The sequence below is a fragment of the Dama dama genome, chromosome X (genome assembly GCF_033118175.1).
Source record: "Dama dama isolate Ldn47 chromosome X, ASM3311817v1, whole genome shotgun sequence".
NCBI classification, from domain to species: domain Eukaryota; kingdom Metazoa; phylum Chordata; class Mammalia; order Artiodactyla; family Cervidae; genus Dama; species Dama dama.
In genome coordinates this window covers 12,178,213-12,205,185 of record NC_083714.1, presented here as the reverse complement: position 1 = coordinate 12,205,185, position 26,973 = coordinate 12,178,213, and the positions used below count along the sequence as shown (strand labels likewise).

Sequence of the window (26,973 nt, the reverse complement as noted above, 5' to 3'; positions counted from 1 at the left end):
GGGCACTAGCACACCTGGGGGACTCAGAGGGCATCAGCAGTCTGACAGAAGCTGGCTAGGATGTAGCCACAGCCCAGGAGCTGTGGGCTAGGAGGGCACTCAGGAGCTCGGAGGGGGCACTCCTGGCCCTAAGGCAGTGACAAGGGTCCAAAACACAGTGTTTGGTTTATTGACCTGACACGGGGGCTGAACCAAGGGACCTGAGCTCAGGGATGGAGAAGCAGAGCCTGTTGCCTCCCAGGTGACCAGCTCATGGCCACCCTCTGTCTGTTTCAGCACACAGCCGCCGGTGCGGAGGGAGGAGGCCAGTCCCTGGTCTCTCCTGGATCCTGCCTAGAGGATTTCCGGGCTACTCCTTTCATCGAGTGCAGTGGTTCCCGGGGCACCTGCCACTATTTTGCCAACAAATATAGTTTCTGGCTGACAACAGTGGAAGAGAGGCAGCAGTTCAGGGAGGAGCCCGTATCTGAGACACTGAAAGCCGGACAGCTCCATACCCGGGTCAGTCGCTGCCAGGTGTGTATGAAAAGTATGTAGGGTGGCACCTGCCACTCTGCCCCTTGCCCTCCCCTCCTGCACACAACGGTCACCTCACAAACCCAAATGGTCTGAAGAAGGAAGGCCTAAACCCTTTTGCCCATCTGTCAAGTTGTACCTTGGAGTCTCGTTTGGGCTGGACTACTGGACCTTGGTCACCCCCACCCTCAGGCCCCCTGGGTGAGCCCACCCTGCTGAGGTCTGCTGTCCCATTTTAGTCAACCTGGTGCTACAATTTGGTTTGGATGTTTGCATGATTCTTCATGGCTACCTCAGAAAGACTGCTAGGCCACCACTTTCTTAGAATGCTCGCTTTCCTCACCATCTTGATCAGAAAGCTCTTCATGATAGCTAAGGAGTCATTTCTCTATGTCCAGAGGTCACCGCACATTATTTGGCTTAAACTAGAACCCAGTGTTTCCACACACAAAAAAATGTTCTCTGGTTCAACATTATGGATGGATGGAGCCTGCACAGGGCAAACTCTCACTCTTCACGGAGACAGAATGAGGTGCTAGCAGTAACCTGGGGTGAGCTTTGACGCCTTCGACAGTAAGCACGACTGGGCTGGAAGGCCAGCTGCCAAGAGGGGCTCATCAACTTCATATGGTCATAGACAAATCAATTCCTCCTTGTCAGCTCCCTCCCCAGCCACAGGCAGCAGACTTGGCCTGATTCAGAGTAGAGCAGAGGATGTACCAAATGGGGTCAGACCCATAAAGGGAAATGCGAACTGCCGCCCATTCTCCTGGGCTGGGGGTAGAGAGGAGCATGGGTAAGGAGGTGTGAATTTTGCTTTTGACTCCAGGAACAAAAGATAAATCCCTTGTCCCAATTTCTCAGAAGCCCTTGTTTATTCCAAACACCATCCAGATGTGTGCAATGTGGCAAATCAACACTGCAGTGCTGGTTGCTTTGCATTTTGAGGCTGTGAGAGACTTGCCATTAAAATTTCCATCCAATTGCTCTTTCATAGGTAGCCTGTTAAACCATTTTGATGTTTTTTTAAGCCTCATAAAAATCTAGCACACTGCTCTCTTTAACAGTTAGCAGATCCAAAGCAAGCCTGAGCCTGGACAGATTATAAACTATATCATATTCTGTTTAGGGGGATTATTTTAACTATTTCCTTTAATTATCAGTTTCCCAGAACACTTAGCTATGTTGACATGAGGCAATTCCTTCCAGGTGATTCTGTTTCCTTAAATATTATATAAACTGTGCCAACACACACAAAGCATAATCAGTATAATCTAAACTATTGTTACCTTCACCTCTTGAGTAATAAGCATGGTGTCAGCTTTGTACATGGCAAATAAAAGGAATTCAATGTGAACATTTGACTCTTTGACATTCTTTGATGAAAATTTTTCAAAGCCCATGTCACTGAAATTCCTAAGTCCCCCTCAGAGCCTTGGGGGTTCTTGTTACTGCAAGTTGAGCTTTACAACGTAACAGTGAGGCACAGAAAAATACAATGAAAGTCAAGGGCTGAAAATGTCTTCCAACAGGCAACAAATCTACAAGTTGTTTCAAGATAAGCTTACTACTGTTTTTAGCCCCATCACATGCTTGAGTTCAAGAAAGGGCTTTCCATACTTCTGGGTTCTCAGGATCATTTGCAGATTAATCAAAAGGAGAGAAATTTTAAAGTCATTAAAATCAAATCTAAGATATATGTGCATGTATTTGTATATGCATAAAATATAGCCTCTGGAAGGATAAACAAGAAATTAATAACATTGGGAGGGTACAAGGAACAGAACTGACTTGTGGGAAGGAGAGACATTTCACTGAATACCATTTTGCATCTTTCAAATTCTGAATTCACTGGAATATATTACCTACTGGGTAAAATAAGAATATGGAATCTAAGGAAACGAGTATTCAAATATTCCTAACTATACAAAAAAAAAAAAAAACCCACCTTAGTTTGGTTTATTTCCTTTATTTGCTAGTTTTCATACTGCAGTTGCTGGCCTTCCTGGGGCCTGTTGGGCACTTTGTTGACCAAGGAGGTGAAATGCATACAAGTTGAAAAAGACAAGGAGTGGAAAATGGGAAAATATCACCGGGATGTGAGGTACACCCACACAGGAGAATGGTTAGCAAAACCAATTTGATGAATATGTGCTTTAAAACTTAGTATATTGCTAGTCTTGAAATTAAGGGCTTCCCAGGTGGCTCAGTGGTAAAGAATCTGCCTGTCAGTGCAGGAGACATGGGTTTGATCTCTGCACTGCAAAGATCCCCTGGAGGAGGAAATGGCAACCCACTCCAGTTTTCTTGCCTGGGAAATCCCATGAACAGAGGATTTCAGTCCTCTGGCAGGCTACAGTCCATGAGGTTGCAAAGAGTCGGACATGACTTAGCGACTGCACAATAACAACAGTCCCCAAATAGTATTTGATGCACAGATTAAATGTCACCACATGAATAATTATCTTTCCAATTATGACTGTAAAGCAAAAGGGAGTCAAATTCAACCACAATTTTTAATTTCCCAAACAAAAATCAATAATTTAAGTCAGTGATTAGCAAACTACAGCCTGGGGCTAAATCCAGCCCTTCCCCCCTTTTTTGTAAATAAAGTTCTATTGCATTACAGCCAGGCTCTTGTGCGTGTGCACTGTCTAGGGCTGTTTAGGTGCTTCACCAGCAGAGATGAGTAGCTGTGACAGTTGCTACATGGCCTTCAGAGCCTAAAACATTTCTTCTCTGGCCCTTGACAGAAAAAGTTTGCAGACCCCTGAATTAAGTGATAAATGATTTAAGGACAGGGTGACATCTGACAGAAGTATCAGTTAAGACGGGGACAAAATAGTAAGGTTCTCTCAAGTAGGTAGATCAATAAATATACATTTGATATAATGTCTTTGACATACTTTTTGAGATCAATTATGATTATTTAAGTACATATTCAAATACTTTAACAAGAACTTTTTGTTCTTGTTACCATTGTTCTGATACAATGATTAACACTTTATTGTTAGAGCAAGGGAACAGACTGCTTCTTAGTATTTAGCCCAAAGAGGTCAAACCTGAAAAGGGTAAAGAAGCACAGGGTAACCATCTCTCATCTGCTGGTGCTGAAAGCAAGGTGGGAGTTGCTGGCTGTCCTCCACACATCCACCTCCCCATTCCAGCAGCTGAAGATTTGCTGTGGCCATGTAAGAAGCTCGGAAGCAAGAGACGGCTCCTAATCTTTCTGCTCCTAGATTCCATGATTGTTTTAGTTCCTTCTGGGGAAGGGACATATTGTTCATTCTCTCTTTTTTTTTTTTTTTTTTGCTGAGAAATGGTGACTGGCTCAGTCATGATTCCTATCAAGTTTGTATGCTGTTGGCATATTAGGCACTTGCTGACTGAAAAAAGTTTTACGTGATGAGTTCATGTTCTTCTGGTGCCAGATGGAAGACAGATCTCCAAGGTGAGTTTCCACTATCCTATATGCTCAGAATCTCGAAATCTTCCTCCAGGTCAAACTCCTCTAGTTGTTCAGTAGAGTCAATGAACTCTATCAGAATACAGAAATGAGGGGGGAAAAAAGCTTGAAAACCTTTGGTTCAACAGGTCAGTACGTTACTCGGTAGTTAAGACCATATGTTCCTTAACTGCTTTGCTACACAAAAGCTAGTGTAGAGGAGACTTACAGGTGGGACCACTGCCAAGTGTTAGCAATTCTCCATAAAGAATCAAAATAGTTTTAGGGGCCCAAGATGTGAGAGTAGAAAGATCCTGAACTTACCTCCTCTTATGAGCACAACAAAACCAAAACTATCTGCAGAACAACCATTGATGAAAAAGACTGGAACCCACGAGAAGAGATCTTCTACAACTAAAGTCATAAAGAAGAATTCACAGCAACATGGGTAGGAGGGGCGGACTCAGGATATGATCAAATCCCATACCCACAGGCGGGCAACCCACAAAATGGAGAATAATATTGTAGAAGCTCTCCCACGGGAATAAGAGTTCTGAGCCCCATGTCAGGCTCCCCAGACTGAGGGACTGGCATTCGGGAGGAGCCACCCAGAGCATTCGGCTTTGAAGGCCAGCAGGGGTTTATTGCAAGAACCCCATAGGACTGGGAGAAATACAGACTATACTCTTCAAGGGCCCACACAAAAATTTCATGTGTACTGGGACCCAGGACAAAAGGAATAATTTGATAGGAGCCTAGACCAGCAAATTTGGAAAACTCATCAGTGGCCATGGGACTGGAAAAGGTCAGTTTTCATTCCAATCCCTAATAAAGGCAATGCCAAAGAATGTTAAAACTACTGCACAATTGCACTCATCTCACACGCTAGCAAAGTAATGCTCAAAATTCTCCAAGGCAGGCTTCAAGAGTATGTGAGCCGTGAACTTCCAGATGTTCAAGCTGGATTTAGAAAAGGCAGAGGAACCAGAGATCAAATTGCCAACATCCGCTGAATCATCAAAAAAGTAAGAGAGTTCCAGAAAAAAACATCCACTGCTGATTTATTGATTATGCCAAAACCTTTGGATCACAACAAACTGTGGAAAATTCTTCAAGAGATGGGAATACCAAACCATCTGACCTGCCTCCTGAGAAATCTGTATGCAAGCCAAGCAACAGTTAGAATTGTACATGGCACAACAGACTAGTTCCAAACTGGGAAAGCAGTATGTCAAGGCTGTATATTGTCACCCTGCTTATTTATATGCAGAGTACATCATGTGAAATGCCAGGCTGGATGAAGCACAAGCTGGAATCAAGATGGCAGGGAGAAATAGCAATAATCTCAGATATGCAGATGACACCACCCGTATGGCAGAAAGCAAAGAACTAAACAGCCTCTTGAAGAAAGTAAAAGAGGAGAGTGAAAAAGTTGGCTTAAAACTCAACATTCAAAAAACCAAGATCATGGCATCCAGTCCCATCACTTCATGACAAATAGATGGGGAAACAATGGGAACAGTGAGAGACTTTAATCTTGGGGGCTCCAAAATCACTGCAGATGGTGACTGCAGCCATGAAATTAAAAGACATTTGTTCCTTGGAAGAAAAGCTATGACCAACCTAGACAGCATATTAAAAAGCAGAGACATCACTTTGCCAACAAAGGTCTGTCTAGTCAAAGCTATGGTTTTTCCAGTAGTCATGTATGGATGTGAGAGTTGGACCATAAAGAAAGCTGAGTGCTGAAGAATTGATGCTTTTGAACTGTGGTGTTGGGGAAGACTCTTGAGTGTCCCTTGGACTGCAAGGAGATCCAACCAGTTAATCCTAAAGGAAATTAGTCTGGAATATTCATTGGAAGCGGAGAAGGAAATGGCAACCCACTCCAGTACTCTTGCCTGGAAAATCCCATGGACAGAGGAGCCTGGTAGTCCATAGGGTCGCTAAGTGTCGGACATGACTGAGCGACTTCACTTTCATTTTTCACTTTCATGCATTGGAGAAGGAAATGGCAACCCACTCCAGTGTTCTTGCCTGGAGAATCCCAGGGACGGGGGAGCCTGGTGGGCTGCCATCTTTGGGGTCGCACAGAGTTGAACACAACTGAAGTGACTTAGCAGCAGCAGCAGCATTCATTGGAAGGACTGAAGCTGAAGCTGAAACTCCAATACTCTGGCCACCTGATGCCAAGAACTGACTCATTGGAAAAGACCCTGATACTAGGAAAGATTGAAGGCAGGAGGAGAAGGGGACACAGAGGTTGAGATGGTTGGATGGCATCACCAACTCGATGGACACGAGTTTGAGCAAGCTCCGGGAGTTGGTGACGGATAGGAAAGCCTGGTGTGCTGCAGTCCATGGGGTCACAAAGAGTCAGACATGACTGAGTGACTGAACTGACTGACTGACAGGCCAGACCTACCTGCTGGTCTTAGAGACTCTCCTCGAGAGGTGTGGGTAGGCTGCAGCTCACCAGGGGGACATAGACACTGATGGCAGTCATATTCGGGAATATTCAACCACATGAATATTCCTGGTAGCTGACATGTTGGACCACTAGTGCCAAGACCTGACCTCACCCAACAGCCTGTAGGCACCAGCACTGGGACACCTCAGGCCAAATAACTAATTGGGCAGGTCTTCCTTGGTGGCTCAGTGGTAAAGAATCTGCCTGCGGTACGGGAGACACAGGTTCGATTCCTGGGTCAGGAAGATCCCCTGGAGAAGGGAATGGCTACCCACTCTAGTACTCTTGCCTATAGAATTCCATGGACAGAGGAGCCTGGCGAGCTACAGTCTATGGGGCCCCAAAAAGTTGGACATGACTGAAAGACTAACACTTCCACTTTTCAGACAAGCTGCCTGAAGAAGTCAAAAGCCCACAGCCTCTAGACATGCCCTTAGACATAGCCCTGCCCATCTGAGGGCCAAGTCCCAGCTCCACCCACCAGTGGACAGGCCCTGGCCCCTCCCACTAGGAAGCCTGAACCAGACTCTAGACCACCCTTATCCACCAGGGGGCAGGCACTAGGAACAAGAAAACTGCATCCTGCAACACAGACCAGACCTGACCCTGGGATCACCTCAGCCCTGGCCCTGCCCACAGCAGGTCAATGAAACCTTTGGACACCCCAGAGCTCATACCCAACTCTATCAGGAACTAGCCCCCACTTACCAATGATTTGAAACATGCTCTGGGATCCCTGGGCCAAGCAGCCATACTACAGGAACTAGCTCTGCCTGCCAGTAATCTAGCACTAACCTCTGCCATTAGTTGGCACAGCCCCAGAGTCTTCAGTACCCTGACTCCAGCCACCAGTGAGCCAGCACTAGCCCTTGGGCCCCCTTGGATTCTGCAGCCAGCCACCTCATGACCAGGCCCCACTAAAGAGCAACCAGCACAATGTGGACAAGGCAGGGCCCAGCAACCAACCAGACTTGATGCCAACTAATCTAGTAGATGGCCCACAGGGTCAGCCCACCACAACAGAAAGAACCAAACAGCCCTCATAGGGGGAACACCTAGAGCACATAGCTTGGGTGACGAGAGAGGAGTGCACTTCTGGGACACATAGGATGCCTCCTTCAGAGGGCCACTTCTCCAAAGTTGAGAAATGTAACTAACCTACTGTAGACATAAAAATACAAATAGCAATGTAGGCAAAATGAGGCAGCAGAGGAATATATTCCAGACACAGGAATAAGATAAAACTCCAGAAGAATGAAGTGAAGAGGAGATAGGCAATCTACTCAAGAAACAGTTCAGAGTAATGATTATAAAGATGATCAAAGAACTTGAGAAGAGAATGGATGCAAAGAGTGAGAAATTAGTTTTTAACAAAGAGAACATATAAAGAACAACCAAACTGAGATGATGAATACAATAACTGAAATGAAAAATATACTAGAAGATGTATACCTATGACTTATTCATGTTGAGGTTTGACAGAAAACAACAAAATTCTGTAAAGCAATTATCCTTCAATAAAAAATACATTAATTTAAAAAAAGAAATGCAAAAAATATATACTAGAAGGAGCCAATAGTAGACCAAATGATACAGAAGCATGGACCAGTGTGCAGGAAGACAGAGCAGTGGAAATCACTACAGCTGAACAGAAAAAAAAGGCAGAAAAAGAATGAAAATAAATGACAGTTTAAGAGATCTCTGGGACAGCATCAAATGCACCAATATATGCATTATAGGGGTCCTGGAAGAAGAGAGAGAGAAAAGACCTGAGAAAATATTTGAATAGATAACAGCTAAAAACTTCCCTAACCTGGGAAAGGAAACAGGCACCCAAGTCCAGGAATTGCAGAGAGTCTCATACAAGATGAACACAAAGAGGAACACACCAAGACATGATGTAATGAAAATTACAAAAATTAAAGATAAAGAGAGAATACTAAAAGCAGCAAGAGAAAACAAATAACATACAAGGGAACTCCCATAAGGCTATTAGCTGATTTTTCAGCAGAAATTCTGCAGGTCAGAAGGGAGCGACACAATATATTTAAAGTGATGAAAGGGGAAAACCTACAACCAAGAATATTCTACCCAGTAAGATTCTCATTCAGATTTGATGGAGAAATCAAAAGCTTTACAGACAAAGGAAAGCGAAAAGAATTCAGCACCACCAAACCGGCTTTACAATAAATGTTAAAGGACTTCTCTGCATGGAAAAAAAAAAGATCACAAATAAGAACAAGAAAATTACAAAATGAAAAAGCTCATTGGTAAAAGCAAGTATACAGTAAAGGTAGAAAATCATTCAGACAAAACTAGTAAGGAGGTTAAAAGACAAAACTTGTAAAGTCACCTGTATCTACAATAAGCAGATAAAGGATTCAAAAAACAATTAGATGTAAAATATGATATCAAAAACAGTAATCATGAGGGGAGGAAAGAACAAATGCACAGTACGTACAATGCATTTGAAATTAAGAGACCAGCAACTTAAAACAGTCACATTTATATACAGACTTATACAAAAACCACAAACCAAAAAATCTATAATAGATATACACACAAAAAAGAAGGAATCCAAACATAACACTAAAGGTAGTTATCAAATCACAAGAGAACAAAAGAAGAAAAAGGGGGGAAAAGACCTACGAAAACAAATCCAAAACCATTAACAAAATTGTGATAAGAAGACACATATCAATAATTACTTTAAATGCAAACGGACTAAATTTTTCCAACCAAAAGACACACACTGGCTGAATGCATACAAAAACAAGACCTGTATATATGCTGCCTACAACATATTCACTTCAGATCTAGAGACGTACACAAACTGAAAGTAAGGGGATAGAAAAGGGTATTCCACACAAACGGAAATCGGAAGAAAGCAAGAATAGCAATACTCATATCAGATAAAATAAACTTTAAAATAAAGACTGTGACAAGAGACAAAGAAGGGCACTATAAGGGATGAACCAAAGGATTCAAGGAATGCATCCAAAAAGAAGATATAAAAATTGAAAATATATATGTACCCAACATAGGAGCACCTTAATATATAAGGCAAATAATAACAGTTATAAAAGGAGAAATTGACAGTAACACAGTAATAGTAGGGAACTTTAACACTCTAGTTACATCAATGGACAGGTCATTGAGACAGAAAATCAATAAGGAAACACAAGTATTAAAATAACACATGAGACCAAATGGACTTAATTGGTATTTATATAGCATTCCATCAAAAAACAGCAGAACATTCTTTTCAAGTGCACATGGAACATTCTCCTGGCCACAAAATGAGCCTTGGTAAATCTAAGAAAACTAAAATCATATCAAGCATCTTTTCCAACCAGAACTCTGAGATTAGAAATTAACTACAAGAAAAAAACTGCAAAAATCCACAAACACATGGAGGTTAAACAATATGATACCAAACAACCGATGGATCACTGAAGAACTCAAAGAGGAAATTTAAAAGTACCTAGGGACAAATGAAAATGAATATGCAATAATCCAAAACTTATGGGTTGCAGCAAAAGCACTTCTAAGAGGGAAGTTTATAGCAATATAAGTTTACCTCAGAAAATAAGAAAAATCTCAAACAATCTAAACTGACACCTAAAACAACTAGAGAAAGAAGAACAAACAAGACCCAAAGTTATGGAAGGAAATAAATCATTAAGATCAGAGCAGAAATGAAATAGAGACTAAAAAAAAAAAAAAGAAAAAGAAATGATCAATGAAACCAAAATCTGGTTCTTTGAAAAGATAAAAAAAATTGATAAACCTTTAGCCAGATGCATCAAGAAAAAAAGGGAGAGAACCCAAATCAATAAAATCAGAAGTGAAAAAAGAGAAATTACAACTGACACCACAGAAATACAAAAGATCATGAGACTACTATGAGAAACTACATAGCAATAAAATAAACAGCCTATAAGAAATGGACAAATTCTTAGAAAGGTACAATCTCCCAAGACTGAACCAGGAAGAAACAGAAACTATTACCAGTACAGAAATTGAATCAGAAATTTAAAAATTCCCAACAAACAAAAGTCTAAGACTGGACGGCATCACGGGTGAATTCTATCAAACATTTAAAGAAGAGTTAACAGCTATCCTTCTCAAACTATTCTAAAAAATTGCAGAGGTAGAAATACTTCTGAACTCATTCTATGAGTCCACTAACACCCAGACACCAAATCAAACAAAGATATCACACACGAAAAAGAAAATTACAGGTCAATATCACTGAGGAACATAGATGCAAAAATCCTCAACACAATACTAGCTAATTGACTCCAACAATACATTGAAAGGATCACACACCATGACCAAGTGGGATTTATCTCAGGGATGCAAGGATTTTTCAATATCTGCAAATCAATGTGATACACCACATGAACAAAGTAAAGAATGAAAACCATATGATCACCTCAATAGATGCAGAAAAAGCTTCTGATTAAATTAAATATCCATCTACGATAAAAACTCTCCAGAAAGTGGACATAGAAGGAACATACCTCAACATAATAAGGCCATATATGACAAACATACAGATAAATATCATACTCAATGGCAAGAAGCTGAAAGCATTCCTGATCTCAGGATGCCCACTCTTGCCACTTTTATTCAATATAGCTTTGGAAATCCAGGCCACAGCAATCAGAGAAGAAAAAGAAATAAAAGTAATCCAAATTGGAAAGAAAGAAGTAAAACTGTCACTGTTTGCAGATGACATGATACTATACATAGAAAATTCTTAAGATGCCATCAGAAAACTACTAGAGCTCATCAACAAATTTGGTAAATTTGAAGGGTACAAGATTACCATACAGAAATCTGTTGCATTTCTGTACACTAACAATGAACTATCAGAAAGAGAAATTAAGGAAATAATCCCACTTACTATCACATTAAAAAGAATAAAATACCTAGGAATAAATCTACATAAGGAGGCAAAACACCTATACTCCCAAAACTATAAGATGCTGATGGAAGAAACTAAAGATGACACAAACAGATGAAAAGATATACCATGTTCTTGGATTGGAAGAATTAATATTGTTAAAAACACCATACTACCCAATACAATCTACAGATTCAATGCAATCCCTAACAAATTACCAATGGCATTTTTCACAAAACTAGAACAAAAAACTTTTCAATTTGTGAAAACAGAAAAGACCTCAAATAGACAAAACAATCTTGAGAAAGAAGAACAGAGCTGAAGGAATCATGCTTCCTGACTTCATACTATACTACAAAGCTACAGTCATCAAAACATATGGTACTGGCACAAAGACAGAAGCGTAAATCAATGGAACAGGACAGAAAGCCCAGAAATAAACCCATGCACTCACTTAAGGTTAATTAATCTACAACAAGTGAAAGTTGCTCAGTCAAGTCCGACTCTTTGTGATCCCATGGACTATATAGTCCATGGAATTCTCCAGGCCAGAATACTGGAGTGGGTAGCTGTTCCCTTCTCCAGGGGATCTTCGCAACCCAGGGCTCAAACCCAGGTCTTCCACATTGCAGATAGATTCTTTACTATCTGAGCCACCAGGGAAGCCTAAGAATACTGGAGTGGGTAGCCTATCCCTTTCCAGTGGATCTTCCCCGCCAAGGAATCAAATCAGGGTCTCCTGCATTACAGGTGGATTCTTAACCAGCTGAGCTATCAGGGAAGCCCAATCTACTACAATGGAGGCAAGAATATACCACGGAGAAAAGACAGTTCCCACAATAAGTGGCTCTGGGAAAATTGGACAGTTACATAAAAAAAAATGAAATCAGAATATTCTCTAATACCATATACAAAAAATAAACTCAAAATGAATTAAACACCTCAGTGTAGGACTGGATACTATAAAACTCCTAGAGGAAGACATAGGCAGAATACTCTGACATAAATTTCAGCAATATTTTTTTAGATCTGTCTCCTAGAGTAATGGAAACCAAAGTAAAAATAAACAAATGGGACCTAATTAAACTTAAAAACATTTGCACAGCAAAGGAAACTGTAAACAAAATGAAAAGATTACCTATGGACTGGGAGAAAATATTTGCAAATAATGTGACTGCAAGGGATTAACTTTCAAATACACAAACAGCTCATATAGCTCAGTATCAAAAAACAAACAGCCCAATCAAAAAATAAGCAGAAAACTTAAATAGATATCTCTCCAAAGAAGCCATACAAATGACCAACAGGCACATGAAAAGATGCTCAATATCACTAAGCATTAGAGAAATGCAAATTAAAACTATAATGAGGTATCACCTCACACTGCTCAGAATGGCCATCATCAAAAAATCTACAAATAATAAATGCTGGAGAGGGTATGGAGAAAAGGGATCCCGCTTATACTGTTGCTGGGAATGTAAATTGATGTGGCTACTATGGAGGACAGTGTGGAGGTTTCTTAAAAAACTAAAAATAGAGTTACCATATGATCCAGCAGTCACACTCCTGGGCATAGATCCAGAAAAGATGAAAAATCTAATTCAAAAAGATATATGCACCCCAATGGTCACAGCAGCACTATTGACAATAGTGAAGACATGGGAGCAACCTAAATGCCCATGTACAGGTGAATGGATAATTAAGATGTGGTGTGTATATATAATATATGTATACACACATGCATGTATATATAATGGAATATTACTCAGCCATAAAAAAGAATTAAATAATGCCATTTGCAGAAACATGGATGGACCTAAAGATTATCATACAAAGTAAACTAAGTCAGAAAGAGAAAGGTAAATACCACATGATGTCACTTACATGTGGAATCTAAAAAATGATACAAACAACCTTATTTATAAAATAGAAATAGACTCACAGACATAGAAAACAAATTTATGGTTACCAGAATGGGAAAGGGGGGGCTATAAATTAGAAGTTTGGGATTAACAGATATATACTACTATATATAAAATAAATAAGAACCTACTGTATAGCAAAAGGAACTATATTTAATATCTTATAATAACCAATAATAGAAAATAAACTGAAAAATGACATATATATATGTGTATGTGTATATATATATATATATATATATATCACCTTACTGTATACCTGAAAGTGACACAACACTGTAAATCAACTATATATCAATCAAAAAAAGAAATGAACTGGACTTGTTACACAGTCCTGTTCACAGTGATGAAGATGAGGCTCTGTAAGATCTTTGAGGAACCTTTTGAATTACCCATGTCCTCTGATTTGTTTTCTAAACCAGACCATTAAAAAAAAGAAATTCTACTCATTTTGATTTTCCATGGAGCTCATTTTCTTTTACTATTATTCTTTAAAATTGCTAAGTATCAGTTCATCAGAAGAAATACCATTCCTTGATCAGTCCAACTGAGTAGTAATTTTCATTCCACAGAAAGCATGACCCATAATTGCTTCTGTCTCATAAAACAACTGCTATCCAAGGGTCTGCTGGCCAGAGAGCTTCTGAACAACAGCTTACCTGCCCCTGTGGTTGTTACTTCTGGCTTGGCTGGAGGAACAAAAGGAGGCCAATGTGATGGATGTTTCTGAACTAATTCAAACATCCTTAAATTTTCCTTTAGAATTTCCTGAGGAGACACAGAATCAGTTGTAAACACTGCAGAGCGACTACATTTCTGTCCAATTGGCAATATATGACTCCAAACCCCAAGAGAGTGATCTGGTTATTGAAAGGTGAAAGCACAGGCTTAACAAATATACCCATCCTGTACCAGACCCATCTGAAGACCCAGACCTCTTCAATTCTAGATACTGTTGGCCAGGGAAGGAAGGATACTGGTGGGAGGATCTGATGGAAGGCCAGTACCCACGGCCCATGCTCCATCATAAGGTTCAGGTCATTTGCCAGTTGCACGGGACCAACTCAATTTAGGGATAAGATGTTCCTGAAGTGTTGGCTCCAAAGAAATGTGGGTTAATTAAATTAAATCTGCCCCCAAAGAACATCAGTACATGTTGGCATGGTTTCAGTTTTAGTCCAAGACATATGGTATATGTCCTAATTTAAAGACCTTGGTCTTATCAGAAATCTTTCTTTCTAATGTTAAATGTGATACACAGTTTTTCTGCATCCTGAACTAATTTTAGAAAATAATTCTCCATGATGTCTCAGTCAATTATTAACCGGGGTTTCAGATTCAGCTGGGGACTTTGGAATTAATTATTTGTTTACCTGTGAAGAAAAATCTTCCATCCTTACACTTAGGAGAGGCTCTGGGATCCCATCTCTCCAACCCCTCTGTTTTGCAGATAAGAGAACATTATGTCTCCTGCCACCCCAACCAGGGCTCTTTAAACTGCTCCCTATGATCTCCCTTCATTCTTTCAATAACCATTGATCAATGTCTCCCACAAAATTGACATGTGTTAGAAGCGAAGGATGAGGGAAGCAGATACAAAGATTAGGAGCCAGCAGAACAATAAATATCTTTTGACATAAAATGTCCAAGAAAAAAGAATAGCTTGCTTTCATATTTACATAATTTCTGCAAACTGTGTTTCCTTTAAGTGGCAATGTGTCTATATTTTATCAATATATAAATAAAACTGTTACTAGAAAGGTAAGCCCTTTAAACCATAATGGAATACACTAAACTGTAAATGGACCATGAAACAAATAGAAAAGTAGTTTGGTTTATCCAGCCACCTCAATGTTATAATCAGAGTATAGAAGAATTTAGGCTGACCTATATGAAGCTGACATTTTTAGGTTAAAATGGTAATTAGTTGAAGATTTCATTGACTCATAACTTCAATGAGATGGAACATTCAGTAGCTAAAAATATCGCTCATTTGACAAAGTAAGCATATTTCAAACCAAAGTTTTCCTTTGGTTTCCCCAAAGTTCTGTATAATTCCCCATATCTTAGTTTCTTTCTCATGGAATAAAGTCATATCAGGTTGGATTTGTTACTATGAAAAACCATCTTGGAAAGGAATTATGTTGAAAAATATTTGGTTTTTTAAGACTGAGAAAAACAGAGATCTTTACCTTCTGAACAAGGCTACACCAGCTATCAAAGTCTTTTTCTTCTTTGCAGAAAAACCCCTTGGGGGAAAGCAAAGACAACTTAGAACTGTTCATGACATATATACACTACCCATCTCATATCTCCAGTTCCCTATTGGCCATTTATATATGAATGTCCCTTCTCTAATTTGTTATTTATCCAAAATTATCTTGCCTCAAAAAATGCCCTCCTATGTAGAGAACGGACATGTGGACACAGTGGGGGAGAAGGTGAGGGTGGGATGAATTTGGAGATTAGAATTGACATATATATATATGTATACATGTGTATATATATACATATACACACACACACACATATGTACACCACCATGTGTAAAACAGATAGCTAGTGGGAAGCAGCTGTATAGCACAGGGAGCTCAGCTCGGTACTCTGTGATGACCTAAAGGGGTGGGATGTGGAGGGTGGGAGGGAGGTTCAAGAAGGAGGGGATATATGTATACATATAGCTGCTTCCCATTGTTGTACAACAGAAACTAATACAACATTGTAAAGCAATTGTATTCCAATTAAAAAAAAGAAGAACTGGTCAGGCATACCAAGGCAGGCCTCATGTATTGCAAGATGGAGCCGTTGGTCCAGAGTTGTGACACAACATGTGGGCCACTTCCTTTGGATCTATCCTCCCAGCAATAAGGAGGAAGATTGAGTTTATCACTCTCCCAGATCAGTGCCTCACTAGGACACACACATTCATATTTTCTCTCTCTCTGCTTCTCGCTCTTATTCTGTCCCTTTCCCTTTTACCGTATCCCTTTTCCTCCCTGTCTCTCCTACTTCACACTGTGAGATATACTAACATGAAGACCAATCTCCAAAGTACAGGGTTAATTCCATTACATTCAGTGCACAAATATACCTAGCTAGAAAAAAACAATGCAATAAAACCAGCAGACAAAAGCCAAATAGTACTTTTAACTAGAATCATTAATTAGTAAGGTGGCTTTGACCTTAAGGAAATTATCTGTTAGAATAAAGAGAACCATGGGCCTCTTTATCCATCCTCAGAACATTCTATAGTACTAAAAGAATGGTCCAAAACAAGAGCAGGACTCTGTCAGCTCTCTACCACTGGCACTCTGACAATCAAGTTAAACTGGAGGAGAGGGTTCAGACAGGCCTCAGAACCACTGGCTAGTTCCCAGACTAGCCCTTTCCATGTGTCGACAGCAGACATACTTCTGGGGGTGGGTGGGGGGAACCCTGCAACTTCCTGGATTGTGTGCCCAGAGGAATGGACATTTTCCACCCAGGAAGTCTTGCCCCCTTATCCCTCCCAATGTCTCACCTTATTCCCTGTGCCTGGGTGGCAATATTTAGGGGTCAAGAAAGAAAAGGCAGAAAGATGGTAACAGTAATAATAACCAACATTACTAGAATGCTTACAATATGCTGGGCACTGTGCTAAGTACCTTACACATAGCATACCTCACCAAGCCTACAAGGAAGGAGCTATTGTTTTGCCCATGGGAGGGATGAGAAGGCCAAAGCTCAGAAAAGTTAAGGAGGGACTCCCTTTCAGTCCATGGCTGGTAAGTGGCTTGGATCCTAACTCAAGCAACTCGGCCTCAGGGCCCATTCCTTCCCTGCTACACTACATGACACTACCTTTCGTGGGCGTGGGAAGCAAATATTCTCTTGCCATTCTATCTAGCAACCTGGATAACTCCCAGGGAACCAAACTGTGATAGGGCAGCAGTGTGTCTCTTCGCCCACCCAACCTTCAGATACCAACCAATGCTACGGAAGGATCCAAGTTCAGGATGTTCATCCGCTGCGGGGGTTGCAGACAATGGAAAGTCTGGTCGTCAACCATTCCATTCTCTTCGGTGTCAACAAAGGTCTGGGTTGTGTGAGGGTCCAGGAAAATGAGCTCATCACCTGTTTTGAATGAGACCTGATTAGCCTTTGAAGAATCACCCACCCTGGCCCCACTGCTGTCCTTGGAAGGGTCACTCTGGTTGTCCTAATCCCTCCCTTGGTGACAATGGGAATGAGATAACAGAATGCCTGAAGGACATGCTCGAAGGAAGCCACACACCCCCAAAGCCAATCATTCCACGTGAAGATTTGTCCTAGCATTTACATCTCCTGAAAGTCCAAGTACAAAAATGGAAAGGGACAGGTTTGGGGACAAGGGAGGAATGAGCTACCACAGATGATATGGCGGGCTCGGTGAGCAGCAGTAGCCAAGAGGTGGTAGGTGGAATCACCAGGCCATGAGTCCAGGTGCCATTAGGGAAGCTTCCTGACTCTTTCAACACTTTCTTGCTCTAGACCATAGGTTCTTAGACCTATGGTCAAAGAGCACATCTGGGCAAGAAAAAGGCCTTGGCCTCCCAAAGAGATGGGAATGCTGACTGTGCCACAGACGAGATACCAGGGAGGTGACTTCTGGTCTTAATTTGCTAGCAAGTTAGTCAGTGTTAGAAAGCCAGTAGTTCCTGTCAGAAGGCACTGCTTGGTCACATGAGTATCAGCACAGATACACCTCACTGGGAAAACTCAGTTTGAGATGATCAGCTGTTACAAATGGGAGAAAAAAACGATGCTTCATCAAATGGAAAATGCCTAGCCCAATAATGACTTGGGGGGGTTGGGGATAATAAAATCTCTACTTTTATCTGATATTCAAAGGGTTGAGAGTATCACTAAAGATCATGAGCTGATGTACCTAAGGGGGCACCCCAACCTCACTGTCCAGGCCTGAGAACCAACTGGACCTCTGTGTTCTAGACTGGGTTAGGGAAGCAAAGAGAGATCTGCCTGAGGCAGGGGGATGGGGTAGGGAGGGACACCCCAAAAGTCTCTGGAATGGCATTCAGGATTGTGTTGGGTACATCTAAGTGCTTCTGTTGGCAAAGAGTGTATCTGACGTCTGATGCCAAGTTTAATTTGTCTCTATTACAGACCTAAGACAAACCACTCCACTCTGCCTTAATTTTTTTTTAAACTGGGATCACTGGGCTTGTTCCAGTTAGTTTACAGAGTATTATCAGAATGGGAAGATCTCACTTCTGTGAACTGCTTGAAATACAATACAAATGCAGGATGTATCTTGCTCAGACTCTTTGCAATCCCATGGTATGTAGCCTGCCAGGCTTCTCCACCCATGGGATTTTCCAGGAAAGAATACTGGAGTGGGTTGCCATTTCCTTCTCCAGGGGATCTTCCTGACCCTGGGATCGAACCCGGGTCTCCCACATTTCGGGCAGACTCTTTACTGTCTGAGCCAGCAGGGAATCCCCTTAAATGATCTGAGTGAATTGACTCTTCTGTAAAACAGCCTTATTATGTGATTTTTTTTGCATGAGTTCATGCTCATTTGGGCTTCCTTGGTGGCTCAGACAGTAAAGAATCCGTCTGCAACGTGGGAGACCTGGGTTCAATCCCTGAGTTGGGAAGATCCCCTAGAGGCATGCCTAGAGGCATGGCAACCCACTCCAGTATTCTTGCTTGGAGAATCCCCATGGACAGAGGAGCCTGCCAGGCTACAGTCCATGGGGTTGCAAACATGGGGTCAGTCAGACAGGACTGAGTGACTAAGCACACCCACATGTTCATTCAAAAACTGCACAGCCATGTGTCTGGCTTGGTCAGGACTTGGTCAATAGATGTGGATCACAGACTTACACAAACAAAGTAATGTACTGACTAGCCCAAGTTTTTAGTTCAAACCAGTGGTTAATCTTTGACAGGAAAGGAAGCATTTCTTCCTCCAGAGGATCCCGCGTCTTCTGCATTAGCAGGAAGATTCTTTTAGTGCTGAGCCACCAGCAAAGCCTTTGGTTTAAGGTACTGGGAATAACAACAGTGTCCTCTCTGAGTCTGGCCCTTTTCCATGTGTGTGTGTGTATATCTGTATGTGTATGTATGTATGAGTGTGTAGTGGAGCTCTGTGGGCTCGCCTATTTCTGACAGTGCTTAAAAGAGATACAGTAGATTGAAAAAGCCCTAGAAATGACATGGGGACTGTATCAAGGGCTCCAATGAGGCCTGAGCAGAAGGAGCAGGCAAGTCCACCATCTGTAGACACCCAGTTCATGTGACAGAGCTCCAGGTGGCACCCTCTACCAAACCACAGGAGACAAACATCTTCTCTAAGCAGAAAAAAATCACCCAGCCAGGCTGTCACCCTGGCCACAGTCTTGTACACCAGGAGCATCTCCCAGCTTCCCACTGGGCAAGAGAGCACTAGGGAAGCAAGGGGGTATGTTAGCACAGACAGCCAAATTGGGATCAAATTCTGGCTTTGCTACTTTTAAGCTCAGTGACCTTGAGGAAATGACCCCTCTAAGTTTTCCACTAGGCATAAATGGAAATAATGATCTCTACCCCTCAGGGTTAACCCTATCTATCTATTTGTCTACAGCTAGATACATCTCTATATTCTTGTTGCTTAGTCACTAAGCTGTGTCTAACTCTTTTGTGATTCCATGGACTGTAGCCCGCCAGGCTCCTCTGTCCATGGGACTTCCCAGGCAAGAATACTGGAGTGGGTTGCCATTTTATTCTCCAGGGGATCTTCGTGGATCAGGGATTGAACCTGTTATCTCCTGCATTGCAGGCAGACTCTACCACTGAGCCACCAGGGAAGCCCCATCTCTATATAAATATTGATACTAATCTGTATCTCTCTATAAATGTATTTATATTTCAACATGTTATATAAATATATATTTATATATCATAAACAATATAATGATCAGTATGTGTGCTCAGTCATGTTCGACTCTTTGTGATCCCATGGACTGTATGTAGCCCACCAGGCTCCTGTGTCCATGGAATTCTCCAGGCAAGAATACTGGAGTGGGTTGTCATTTCCTCCTCCAGGGGATCTACCTGACCCAGGAATAGAACTGCATCTCCTGTATCTACTGCATTGCAGGCAGATTATTTACCTGCTGAGCCATTGGGGAAGCCATTATAATGATAAATTTTATATATATGTGTGTGTATATATATATATACACACACATATACACACATGTACATACATGGAGAGAGAAAGGGGGATGGAGAAAGAGAGAGTACCCTCTGTAGAGTTCCTGGTTCAGAAAATGGAAGCTCTCATCTGTCCCCTCCCTTAAGACATTCTGTCAATCTGGTCCCCCACCCCAAACCTAACACAGTAACAGGGTGAGTCAGAAAGGGGGAGTTGAGGTGACTTTGGAGCCTCAAGTAAAGGTTAAACAAAAGATTTATGAAATTAATGGGCAAATGGACACTATGTAAACCTCTGTTTTGGGAACTGGGGATTGTCACACCTCTTTCATAAGCAGTCCAACTCCACCAAAGTCTCCCCAGCCCAGGGCCCCCCCAAGAGATGGAGGGCTATGGCAACTTGGCAAAGTCTCTCTGGGTAACCTGGGATAAGGAGGCCAGGGTGCCCAGGAATTCATTGAGATCCCTCCACAATTATTTTCCAATCTGTTTTCAGTTTGTCTTCAAGCACAGACAATAGGAAATAGATTTTTGCAACAGTTTTTTTGACAGGAACCCAGAAGCTTAGAAACAGAGAACATCTAAATTTATAAAACTCCAAATACTGGGTTTTGAACTTAAGAAAGTAAAAGCCTCCACTTTTCAAATGTTCCATCAAGCTGTAGTTCTTAAGCTCGACCAGGAGGTGACAGCATTCAAGAGCGAGCCCAGCAACCGCAGAGAAACCCCACCTTAAGGAGAGAAGAGTAAGCAGCTGAAAGAAGCATTGGGGTCAGGCTGGCTCTTTACTGAGTGCTTTACTGTGAGGTGACAACATGGTGAGCTGGGGGTCAGCCCTATTTTCCATAAAGGGAGCCTGAGACTGAAAGAGTTGACTCTCTTTTCCTACTGTCACACACCAAGCCAGCGGGAGGCAGGCCACATACAGGAGCCAGGTCTGTCTGTTCCCACTCACCTCACCTCCCTGAATCCCTGAGGAAGAAATGGGTTGGGAGGGTGGCCAAGCTCATCTCACCATGTCCTCTGCACATCCCTCACACCATTCCCCATGCCTGCTCTGGCTCTCCTTTGTACCCTAAACTCGTAAGTTCCTCAAAGCCCACTCCTGCCAGAGGTGGCGGTATTCCGCTTCCCTGGCCGCATCGCTCCCTTACTCTGCGGCACTAACCAGGTATCTAGGCCCTTGATACTCAAAGTGTGGCACCAGCAGCACCTGCTCTACCTCTACCTAGTAAGAAATGCAGGCTCTCAGGCCCCACCCCAGATCTGCTGAACCTGCATGTTAATCTCAAGGTGATTTGTGTGCACATGAAAGTTTGAGAAGAGCCGGGCTGCTCCTTTTGTGTGCCAAGGGCCTTTAATATCTCTGGTCACAGCTGGTGAGGAAGATGGCGGGGTTTCCAGACGTGTCCACTGAGGCAGGAATGTCGGGCTGCTCATCAGCATCCACGTTAGGTTAGTTGCTTTAAGACTGAGCCTCCATTATCAAAAAAGGGATACCTCTGTCTTCACGTTCTCTAATTCCCACCCAGTCAAGCCTCTGAACAAAAAGCTAGCAAGCCCAGCTGTGTGGTCCTGGGAAGTCAGAGGATGGCTCCTGGCCCGAATGCCCAAGCTCCAGTAAGAAGGGGATTGGCAAGGCCAGGGAAGTGAAGCCCTGCCGCCCTGGGTCCCAGAGGAAAAAAGAGGTGCTGAAGCAATGCTGTGACCTTGGGGTTGTCCAGTGTGAACACAGCCACGGAACCATCATATTGAGAGGCAAAGAGACGGAGACACTGGTCTCTGTGAGGCACAGGTAGGTGTTACTCTCCAGGCTAGAGGCCATAGCATCTCCAGGCTAGGCCAGGGCCTCCTAACTGGAATTGCCTGGTCTTCCATGCAGACCTTGTTGTGCCCGCCCTCCCCTAGCCCACAGTGACTTACTTGTGATTACTCTTTTCTTACCTAAGAATCCTATGAAATAATAGGCGTTATTTGGTTTTCCTCCTAATGCCCCTAAAGACTGTGGCATCTTAAAACACTCCTGGAGGGAAAGAGAACGCAAGATTCTCAGCTCACTTGTGGACTGCTGCTCACGGATCTCCATGCTCACGATGGTGGTGGGATGGGTGGGCCACAGGTGGCTTGGGGAAAGGTGTGACTTACTTTGAAGGCGTCAACATAGACGGGGTTGATTTGGTTTATGCCTAGGCGGAGGGGCACAATAAGCAGCAAGGGTTTCCAGGCTGTGCAGCAGGCCGAGGGGCCCTTACTCTGGGTGGAAGCAGTCAGAGACTCCAGGGGCCTCTCAGCAGGTATGTCAGCACTCAAGGACAGGGTGCGGCACATTTTTTCTAGAAACAAAAGACAGGGCTAGATAAAAAAGGGGTACCCAGCCCTAAGAGATGCACCATGGGCAAGACTAAGGGGGACCTGACATGACAGCCCCCACCTGGAAGGCCCATCCCGCTGCCACCCGGGCCCTGCTGCCCTTGCTACAGGAAGCCCAGGGTACTGGTCCAGCCCTTACTCTCTTCCTTCTGGCAACTGAACACTCCTTGTGTCTCCTCAGATATGATGGGCTCATTGGGAGAATCTCATTTGTCAACTAGGCTACAAGGGCCTTGGAAACAGGGACTGTATCTGTTGGTATCTCAAGCCCCATGTTGGGGAGTACAGTGGAGGGGGGAGGCCAGAGAAGACCCATGGGTGGTTTAACTGATTATCTGCACTTGGGGTGTCCTGCAGGAAAAGAATCTGGTACTTCACTGAGGGGCACCAAAGATCCTCTCATTTTTTCCCGTTTCAGAAAGCTGAAAGGGAAGAGAAAAAAGGGCACAGGGAATGATTAACCAGAGCCCTGTGCTCCCCTGTCTTGCTAGATGGGCAGGCCAGAGAGAGCGTGTGTGTGTTTATTCTTTCTCTTTCTCTCTCTCTCTCTCACTTTCTTTCTTTCCCCTTTTCTTCCCCCTACATGTTCTGAATGGTAAAGAAGAACCTCTATACCCAACCACCCGAGAAGGTAAACCGGCCAAGGACTCACTGATATCTTCGATGACCACGGTGTTATCCATTGAAACATAAACAGCCAAGGAATTCCATTCATCAAATAAAGCAAGTTTTCTGCAAAGCAACATACAGTGAAGTCACAATTGGGGAAGATGGACATCTCGGGAGAAAACAGTACCACCTATGCATGTCCAGTGTTCCAGAAGTTACCGAATGCTGAACCACACAGAAGTTGTTCTCTCTGTGGGATTCAGGTCAGGTCTGGCTCCTTTGCCCAAGCTCTGAAATATTCCATGTCCAAGGACTTTGAAAATGCCAGAGTCACTGTTTCTGAACCTCAGAAAAAAGGCCTTGCTTTATAAAATGGAACAGGCTGCCTCGCAAAATGATGTTACTCCTACTGGGCAAAAGAGGACCAGTACACCTGCTCCCAAGAGATTTTGTTTTCTTTTCTTAAATGTGAGACATTCTGCCTTACTGCTTGGGAAAAAAAAGAAAACTGCTACTTAAAAAAATATATGTATATATATATATATGGGCTTCCCTATTGGCTCAGCAGGTAAAGAATCTGCCTGCAATGCAGGAGATGCAGGAGACCCAGTTTCAATCCCTGGGTTGAGAAGACACCCTGGAGGAGGGCATGGCAACCCACTCCAGTATTCTTGCCTGGAAATCCCCATGGAGAGAGGAGCCTGGTGGGCTATAGTCCATGGGGTTGCAAAGAGTCAGACACAACTGAAGTGACTTAGAACGACCACACACACACACACACGTGTGTGTGTGTGTGTATGTACATATATGTGTGTGTGTATATATATATATGTATGTGTGTGTGTATATATATATATATATATATTTAGAAGCATATATAATATGAAGAATAAGTCCCAGGGAAATCCAGAGAGAGAGAGAAACAGATAGAGGAGATGATCTCTTCAGTCCCTCCCCAAGTGCGGTAAGAATGTTGTCCCAGCAGACTTGCTGGGCCTTGTTGGTCAAGAACTGAAGACAGAGCCACAGAGCATGCTGAATTGCATGACTTCAGAGGCTTCCCTGGTGGCTCATCTGGTAAAGAATCCACCTGCAATGCAGGAGACCTCAGTTTGATTGCTGGGTTGGGAAGATCCCCTGGAGGAGTGCGTGGCAACCCACTCCAGTCTTCTGGCCTGGAGAATTCCATGGACTGTATAGTTCATGGGGTTGCAAAGAGCTGGCCACAACTGAGCGACTTTCACTTTCAGAGGAGATTAGAAAGAAAACCCGTTTAAAAGAGAGATTATCTGAGTAAAATATGTTGTCTATTTCTCCCTTATTTTCTTCTCTTGCCAGTTTGAAGAAGACATTTTTAACCTGGCTACTATGGGATTCTGGGGTAAAGTCCAGTCTCAACAACCAACAAAATGAAACAAAAACACATTCTCTCCCAAACTAAAGTAGCTCTCAATAAGAGGTTAGTTACCATTATATTTTCATTTCATTCATTGTATCTTTCCCCAAAATAATAATAACATAATCATTATCATCACATACTGCTGTTCCTGATAATAATATTCATGATGAGTAAGAATCCACCTAAATTCTTTTTTAAATGTATGTTTCCATTTACTTGTTGTTGGGAAGTTCAAATTTTAGAAGAAAGAAGCAAATTCTGAGGGATGTCATTTATAAACCAACCATATCAAACTAGGTTTTGGGATCAGCACAGCCATTCTAATATTTTATACTTTCTACCCTGGCTTCTTGCAGTGGTTCCTGAAATACCACCAGATCCTCACTTACCTGATCAACAATGCCCCAAAAGGCACTACAGACTAAAGTAAGAAAGTGGTCTCAAAGAGGCTGCACTGTTAGCAAAGGGTGATTCCAAGATACCAGGTTTCACTTGGGTCCCCAAGAAATCCAGACTGCTCCCCTCACAAGCACATTTCCAAAACATTCTAGTTCACTGAAGGTTGGCTAATAACTGAAACAGTGCTCCATTTGTATTTTGCATGAAGCAGGTCCTGTCATCATGCTCCAGAGAGCCCAAGAATTAAAGTAGCTACCAAAGAAGGCTAGATGGTTTCGATTTTCTAATGCCTAAATCAGCATCAAACTCTGGCTGCCATTTTCATTCACTCATTTATCGGGTATTTATTGAGCACTTACAGGTACAAGGCAGTTTCATGTGCTAATGTTATAGGAGTGAACAAGGAAAACACAATTTCTGCCCTCATGGAGTTTCCATTTGGTGATAGGCTGTCAGGAAGGAGAGTGACAATGGTGAGGTGGTCTGTGGGTGTAAGTGCCAATGCCACTCACCCCATTCATTTCCAAAGCATTGGTCCTCTTGCTGTGGGAGGTGAATTCTGGGACTTAATAGGACAATGGCAAAACAACCATGCTGGGGTACCCTGAGTTTACTAAAAGATGACAAACTGATTCCAAGACTCCCTTGGGGTTTGTGTCTTCCAATAGGTAGTGAGTTCCCTGAAGCAAGAACTATACCTAGTTTATTTTTGTACACCCAATACTTAGCATAGTAGAGGTGCCCAATAAATGTTGAATGAATCAATGAAGATTTTTAAAAATACCATACAAGGTGGGAGTCTGTGCCTTTTCTAGGCTGGTTCAGGCTTCCCCCTCCTCCTTAGTACAGACCCTTTGGCTTCAAAGTGACCCTTAGGCTGACGGTTGAGTGTCTGAGCACCAATCTATCAAGGGGATATGGAATGAGTCCTGAGGGGCCGCTATCTGGACTGGTACTCATGACTACAACTCTGATAAACAAAGACAGTTGTCCACACACATTACACACTTCAAAGAAGTATTTGAGCAAAATGGTACAGATGTTTGGTGGCTCAGTGGGATGGCAAGAACTGCTTGGTTGATGGGATACTGAGTTGGTGGAGGCAAGCCTAGGAGACAGTAGAATAAGGCTCATGCCCAACCTTTTTACTTACTTCAACACCTGTGCAACTGTATTTGGTCCAAACCATTCGCCAATTGATTTCCCTTCTCCTACGCCCATCTGTGCTGTTTTCATGTGGAAAAAATAAACATGTTAGCGAAACATCTTCCAACAAACCACAAACTCCTAATTTTTTGCATAAATAATTAAGTAGATAGATGACTTAGTGGAGCCACATATAAAGCAGGGGACAAGAAAAGCAAGTACAGGGATTTTCTTGGTGCCCCAGGGGCTGAGACTCTGAGCTCCCAATGCAGGTGACCTGGGTTCAATTCCTAGTCAGGGAACTGATGCAACTAAGTTCACATGCCACAACTAAAAGATTCCACGTGCTGAAACAAAACATCCCACATGATATAAAATATTTTAAATTAAAAAAAAAGAAAAGCAAGTACAGGCAAAGTAAGCTGAATTTCATAGTGTTTCTTTCCTCTTAATTGGACTATGCAACAGAGAGACAGTCTTTAAACTACTCATGTGACCTTACCCATTTGATGGATAGAGTAGCAACAGTCTTTTCTATCTAAGAAGCACTGTAGGATTTGTTGGTATTCTTTGGGTTGTTCTTTCTGTTTCTCCCATTTCCAGTCTTTT

At 42.5% G+C, this 26,973-nt stretch overlaps 2 protein-coding genes across 6 annotated transcripts in view; one reads left to right on the top strand and one right to left on the bottom strand.

The window, feature by feature from the left end:
- COL4A6 (collagen type IV alpha 6 chain) overlaps positions 1-1,890 on the top strand; it is a 320,391-nt gene extending 318,501 nt beyond the window's left edge. For all 3 annotated transcript variants that reach the window (XM_061137217.1, XM_061137218.1, XM_061137216.1), the window contains one exon: positions 277-1,890. In XM_061137217.1, coding sequence (XP_060993200.1) covers positions 277-537 — 261 coding nt within the window. In that variant the 3' untranslated portion in view covers positions 538-1,890. The remainder of the gene's footprint in view (positions 1-276) is intronic.
- Positions 1,891-3,013: 1,123 nt separating this feature from the next.
- Positions 3,014-26,973, bottom strand: part of ATG4A (autophagy related 4A cysteine peptidase) — a 74,250-nt gene continuing 50,290 nt past the window's right edge. For 2 of the 3 annotated variants that reach the window (XM_061137220.1, XM_061137219.1), the window contains 9 exons: positions 26,867-26,968; positions 26,372-26,444; positions 23,464-23,543; positions 22,587-22,774; positions 22,386-22,464; positions 17,233-17,378; positions 15,458-15,514; positions 13,925-14,033; positions 3,014-4,054 (listed from right to left, as the gene is read on the bottom strand). In XM_061137220.1, coding sequence (XP_060993203.1) covers positions 3,984-4,054; positions 13,925-14,033; positions 15,458-15,514; positions 17,233-17,378; positions 22,386-22,464; positions 22,587-22,774; positions 23,464-23,543; positions 26,372-26,444; positions 26,867-26,968 — 905 coding nt within the window. In that variant the 3' untranslated portion in view covers positions 3,014-3,983. The remainder of the gene's footprint in view (positions 4,055-13,924; positions 14,034-15,457; positions 15,515-17,232; positions 17,379-22,385; positions 22,465-22,586; positions 22,775-23,463; positions 23,544-26,371; positions 26,445-26,866; positions 26,969-26,973) is intronic. The other variant, XM_061137221.1, reaches the window with a different exon arrangement.